This window comes from Sinocyclocheilus rhinocerous, unplaced genomic scaffold (genome assembly GCF_001515625.1).
Source record: "Sinocyclocheilus rhinocerous isolate Xijiao unplaced genomic scaffold, SAMN03320098_v1.1 scaffold692, whole genome shotgun sequence".
NCBI lineage: Eukaryota > Metazoa > Chordata > Actinopteri > Cypriniformes > Cyprinidae > Sinocyclocheilus > Sinocyclocheilus rhinocerous.
Window position 1 is genome coordinate 397,083 of NW_015638954.1, and position 6,000 is coordinate 403,082.

General features: G+C 35.5%; 1 protein-coding gene across 1 annotated transcript in view; it reads left to right on the plus strand.

Annotated features, from left to right (window-relative positions):
- The first annotated feature begins 136 nt into the window (after positions 1 to 136).
- LOC107750313 (procollagen C-endopeptidase enhancer 2-like) overlaps positions 137 to 6,000 on the plus strand; it is a 13,410-nt gene continuing 7,546 nt past the window's right edge. The window contains exons 1-5 of the mRNA XM_016565637.1: positions 137 to 240; positions 2,928 to 3,036; positions 3,116 to 3,374; positions 4,724 to 4,848; positions 5,233 to 5,369. Of these exons, the coding sequence (XP_016421123.1) occupies positions 152 to 240; positions 2,928 to 3,036; positions 3,116 to 3,374; positions 4,724 to 4,848; positions 5,233 to 5,369 (719 nt within the window). The 5' untranslated portion in view covers positions 137 to 151. The remainder of the gene's footprint in view (positions 241 to 2,927; positions 3,037 to 3,115; positions 3,375 to 4,723; positions 4,849 to 5,232; positions 5,370 to 6,000) is intronic.

The window sequence follows — 6,000 nt, forward strand, 5'->3', positions numbered from 1 at the left end:
TCCGATTTCACAGCAGTGGCATCTGGGATACTTCACTTTTCTCTTGAATCCCTCTTTCAATCCTCCTCCTGTCGTCCTCCACGCCCCTTAAACTCGCCCCTGTCCTCCGTTCCCTCACTGACTCGTTCTCTGCGCCTCTTTGAGAAGAAGGATGTGGGGTGGTTTGTGCGTGTGGCATTTGGGGCTTCTGTTTTTGGGGTTAGGATGGGTGCATGGACAAAGACAGACCAACTTCACAAGGTAAGTGTGTTAAGGTTTGTGTGTTTTTGTATGTGCACTGACACATTTGTGTGTGTGTGTGTGTGTGAGAGAGAGAGAGTGAATGCAAGCATTCAGCAGGAGATGTTAACATCCATGAATTTGCATCAGGGTGCTAAGCCTCCCATAAAGCAGCAGGATTAGAGTTGGAAATAATACAGTTTGAGGAAACATTGATTACAATGTTTCTCTGCAGCCCTCAATTAGACAGGAAACACTTAATGTCCTGAAAAGTGTTGGTCAGATTTAATTATTGTATTTTTCAAGTCAACATAAGTTCAGTTTAGGATTTTTTTTTATTATTATTACTGTTAGCTGACCTCATACACTGAATAAGAACTTGAAATGAAACATTTAGTTAGATTCTTATGTTTTTGTATGCCATTGTCAGTCTTTGTTATACAGTCATACACAATCTTGCGAGATGTTCTATTTGCACAATCTCTACTTCAGTTTCTTCTAAAGTGAAGTCATTTATTTACTGATCAGAAACATGAATTTGCATCAGGGTGCTAATTATTAATAACAAAATTGCTGTTGTTGTATATAGTGATTCGTTTTTAGTGATTATATTTATATTTATTTTATATAGTTTAGTGATCAGAGTGTGCAGTTACTTGGCAACCACTGCATCAAAAAGTCACTTATTATACTTTTACAGGGAACTGGTAAAATAAATTCCTTGAGTGTAATGTAAAGCTATCATATGACACGATCTTATACAACACAAAAAGTTAATCTTAACATCATGATTAAGGGCCATTTCAAGCACAGGCTTGTTTTACAGTATCAACAAAAATGTCCCAGTTGTCTTATTGTAGAATCTTTGTTACTTTGTGTTGTTCAGCTCAGGCTGTACAATGTTTATGACATGCCACAAAAACCACCACATTTGTTTCTTAGTCTTAATAATCGTTAAATTCATGCATTATCGTGTAACCAGCCAATAAACGCAGCACCTGTTTAATTAAGCGATAGCTTTGATCATTGCTGAAAAACCAGCTCATGTCTGAATGCTGCTTTTGTGTCAGAAGGCTTGATGTGTTTTTAAATGTCCATGGATTTGTTCAGTTTTATCTTTTTTCTGATATTATGTACATTTCATCGTTTACTCTATTCCTGACTCTTAATGATGAAAACTGTGTGAGGGAGAAGTATGTGTCAGCTCATGTATGTGACTGGATAGGTTTGCTGACAGACAGACTCAACTCCAGGAAAACCATTATAAAAAGCAATATCTAGAGCTCAGTGGTTCACTCTGTAACCTCACATCTGAGCGTGGCTGTTCAGTTGGCTGTGGTTTGTGTTTAATATGACAGAACTGGCAGTATTAAAGTATTGCAAGTACTAGGGCTGGGTTTTGACACAAATTTCACGATTTGATTCGATTCTCATTCACAAGCTTGCGATTCGATTCGATTACCGATTCGATTCGATTCAATATCAATTATTTTGGATATATATCAGGTACACATGCCAAATTTTCTCAAGGAAAAAAATCTTTCAACTTGTGCTGCTGCGTCTGTAGAACTGAGGCGCTACAGCGATCTGTCACTCCACATTAAACAGCGCCAAAACGGCATTTATTGTTTTAATACTGCAATACAATGGACAGAATTTGAAGTCTAAGACTTTGTTTCATATTAAAAGTACCAAAGCACAATGCTTATTGCGATATTTTGGATGGGAAGTGCCCTTCAATGTTCCGTACATTAACTGAAAACAGGCTCGATTCTTGGGATTTAAGAATCGATATCGTTCCGTAAAAATGAGAATCGATTCATATCGAGATATCGATATTTTTACCCAGCCCTAGCAAGTACTATAAATGTGCGAACAGGATCCAAAAATTACCCACTGAACAAAGTAAATAAAGGATCCACACACCAGAATATTTTAATAAGCAGTGACGTTTGTGACTGGTACTATTTAAAATGGTTTACATGCTTGTTTGTTTGTTGCATTCTTGTGTTAAAAACTTAATGAAATGTATATGTGATTTATTGAAGTTTATGGCATATTATTAACACAAACATTTGAAAGTTTTAGCTCTTTTATGATGCTTTAAGTAATTAATACTTTTATTCAGCAAGGATTAAAATAATCAAAAGGGACTAAGACATTTATAATGTATAATAAACTTTTCTATTTAAAATGCTGTTCTTTTGAACTTTCTAGCCATCAAAGAATCCTGAAAAATAATTAAAATATCAAAGAATCCTGAAATATAATTAAAATATTTTTTAGCCTATATAATAAGAAATATTAAAATGATTACTATTAAAATTTCTGAAGGATCATGTGACACTATAGACTGGAGTGTTGGTTGCTGAAACTTCATCTTTGCCATCAGGAATATATTATATCTTATAATATATTTAAATACAAAACAGTAACTTTAAATGGTTATTTCACAATATTACAGTTTTTACTGTGTTTTTGATTAAATAAATTCAGCTTTGGTGAGCATAAAATAATTCTTTCAATCAATAAATCAATCAATAAGAATCTTACCAACCCCAAACTTTTGAAAGGTAGCGTAATTAATTATTTTTTATTATTCATTTAATGAATTCTTATTTTAATTTAATCGATAGTGAAGACGTCACTGCATTTAACATGAATCAAACATCTATTTTTCTCATTTGTTCCTCCTCCATGCTCTCCAGGCCTGTATTCCTGTGTGGTGGTCATTTGACGACAGACTCAGGGTTTGTGGCTAGTGAAGGTTTCCCCTCTCATTACAAACCAAACTCCAAATGCACCTGGTACATCACAGTAAGTCCATCACCTTCAGATTCTTTTGCTTTCCTCTGTTTCAAGCCTTACATTTTCATCCCGTCTCCTCTCCCATCAGGTTCCAGAAGGTCATGTTGTGATGCTCCAGTTCAGGATCTTTGATCTAGAGGCGGATCCCACCTGCCGCTATGACTACGTGGATGTCTATAATGGACACTCGTACACAGTGCAGAAACTGGGTCGCTTCTGTGGGACGTTCCGACCTGGAGCCCTCATCTCCACCTCCAACACCATGATGCTGGAGATGGCATCTGATGGCAGCACAGGAGGAAGAGGGTTTCTGGCTTATTTCAGTGGGGGGAAACCACATGTCGATGGTGGGATGACTTTTTACAGTTTTTTTTTTCTTTCAAATATTTTCATGTCACAAAATGGTTAAAGGAACAAATATTTTCTCTCAGGTTTTGTCCTTGAAAATCCTAAAGGAATGTGTGTGGGATTCCTATTTATTATCATTATTTGGACCCAATCATAAGCGGAACGGTTAATTCCTCTAAAACGAATCAAATCAAATGAATTGTGAATCAAATATAAACAACAACAATAAATAAAATGAATAAATACAGTCATTTGCCTTAGTATTGGTTTCAAAATTTGGTTGATACTAATTCTGCTCCTCAGGATTAATACGAATCCTGCACACATACTGTACATTACTGTTCAAAATGTTGTTTAGATTTTTTTTTTTATACTTTTGAAAGAAAAGTCTTACCAAGAAGTTTACCAAGGCTACAGTTTTCTGTTTGAATACATTTTAAAATGTAATTTATTCCTGTGATGCAAAGCTGAATTTTCAGCAGTCATTACTCCAGTCTTCAGTGTCACATGATCCTTCAGAAATCATTCTAATATACTGATTTAAAGAAAAATATTATTATTATTATTAATGTTGGAAACAGTTGTGCTGCTTAAAGGGGTTTTTTTCTAGGCTTGATTGTGTTTATGCGGTGCAGTCTAACATGTGTTAATGCTTCGTTTAAATTTTTTTTATTATTTTTCACATAATTTACCTTTATTCCACACCGCTCTGTCCCTTCTCTGAGAAACGCGCTGATCATTTCCTGCTTTTATGAAGCCCCTCCCTCAGAAATTGGTGATGGGCTCTGATTGGTTAGCTAGCCCAGTGTGTTAAGAGAGAGATGCATAGCGTGTGCATTTTTAGGCGTGTGTTTTTGTAGGCATTAAACTGACAGAATTTTAAAAGACGATATCTCCGTTTGCATTGAACTTTCAGCTTCATAACTTTGCAGATATTGTTTATGCTGAAACAGCAACATTACACACCAACTAACGTTAAAAAAGTGAAATCGCAATCAACCACCCCTTTAATATTTTGTGAAAACTTCAATGCATTTTTTCAGGATTTTTTGATGAATAGAAAGTTTCAGAAAAGAAATCTTTATTTAAAGTAAATTATAGGAAATATTAATAATAATAACAATATACGTCTTGATTTTTGAACAATTTAATGCATCCTTGCTGAATAAAAGTGTTAATTTATTTTAACAATAAAAAGTATTATATTGTTAAATTAATAAAAGTATTAATTTATTTGAATAATAAAAAACTTTTGAACAGTAGAGTGGTACTGTATTATTATTGTTATTAGTATTTATTTATTCTAATCATAGTCATTCTAATTCTCTTTTCACCCTATTCCCTACAGAGAATCAGTTCTGTGGTGGCAGACTGACGAAGCCTCAAGGTTCACTGAAGACACCGAACTGGCCAGAATCTGATTACCCAGCAGGCATCAGCTGCTCTTGGCACATATCTGTGGAGTCCAACATGGTCAGCCTGCAAAGATCAATTCACAGCTCCTTTTCTCTTGCATTTGTCTTCTCTCAAACTGTTAAGTCATTAGCGACCATTAAGTCATCCGAGAACTAATTATATTTAGGTTGCTAGAGGCGTGCTGCTATGAGATTTTGTGCATGTGGATGAATTTGAACTAGTGTGTGTTTATGATGACAGCATAAACAGTATATGGGAGAATATATGAAAGACCTCATTCAGTGAAAGTGCATAAGGTGCGACATGGAAAGAAAGAGAGTGAGAGAGCGGCATGAAAAGTGCATGAAAGAGCCTTTATACCGGTTTCAGTAAATTTGCTTTTTATTTACAGAACTACATATCAAAGTGTGTATGTGTTTGTGTGCATCTGTACATGCCCAGGTGATTGAGGTTAAGTTTGAGAAGCTGGACTTGGAATTAGACACATACTGTCGTTATGACTACGTGGCCCTGTTCAACGGGGGCGAGACCGATGACTCTCGACGTATTGGCAAATTCTGCGGAGACATGGTTCCAGAGTGAGTGCAAACACAATGCACCAGATATCATTCAAATCTATTCATACACTGTGACATTTAATGAGTCCTTCAAACATTATTCTAAGGACAAGAGATTCTGTAGTTTATCTACACAGGAAAAGGATGTTGTTGATTTCTGCAAGGTCAGTCATCCTAAGGGAAGCTTAGTGAAAGAATGTGCTTCCCAATTAGGATATACTTTCTCTTTACACAGTTATCCGTTTCAAAAATATGACCTTTGTGCTGTGGAAGGTATATGAATTGCAGATAATGTTGGATATTAACTTTAAAGATGCACTCTGTAATATTTTCTTCTTAAAAAGGTTTTAATCCCAAATTAAAGGGGTCATAGGATGCGATTTCAAGTTTTCCTTTCTCTTTGGAGTGTTACAAGCTGTTCTAGAATAGATAAGCCCCCGGTTTCACAGACAAGGCTTAAGCCTAGTCCTAGACTCAAATGTAAATCTGAGCTGTTTCAACTGAAAGAAACTTGCACTGACTGATCTTAAAACATGTCAGTGCCTTTGTTTTGTCTTAAGATGCACACCAGTAATGCTTTTTTCTAAGGCGTGTTTATAAAAATTACTTAAATGTCCTAATTGAACTATGGCCTAATCCTGGCTTAGGCTAA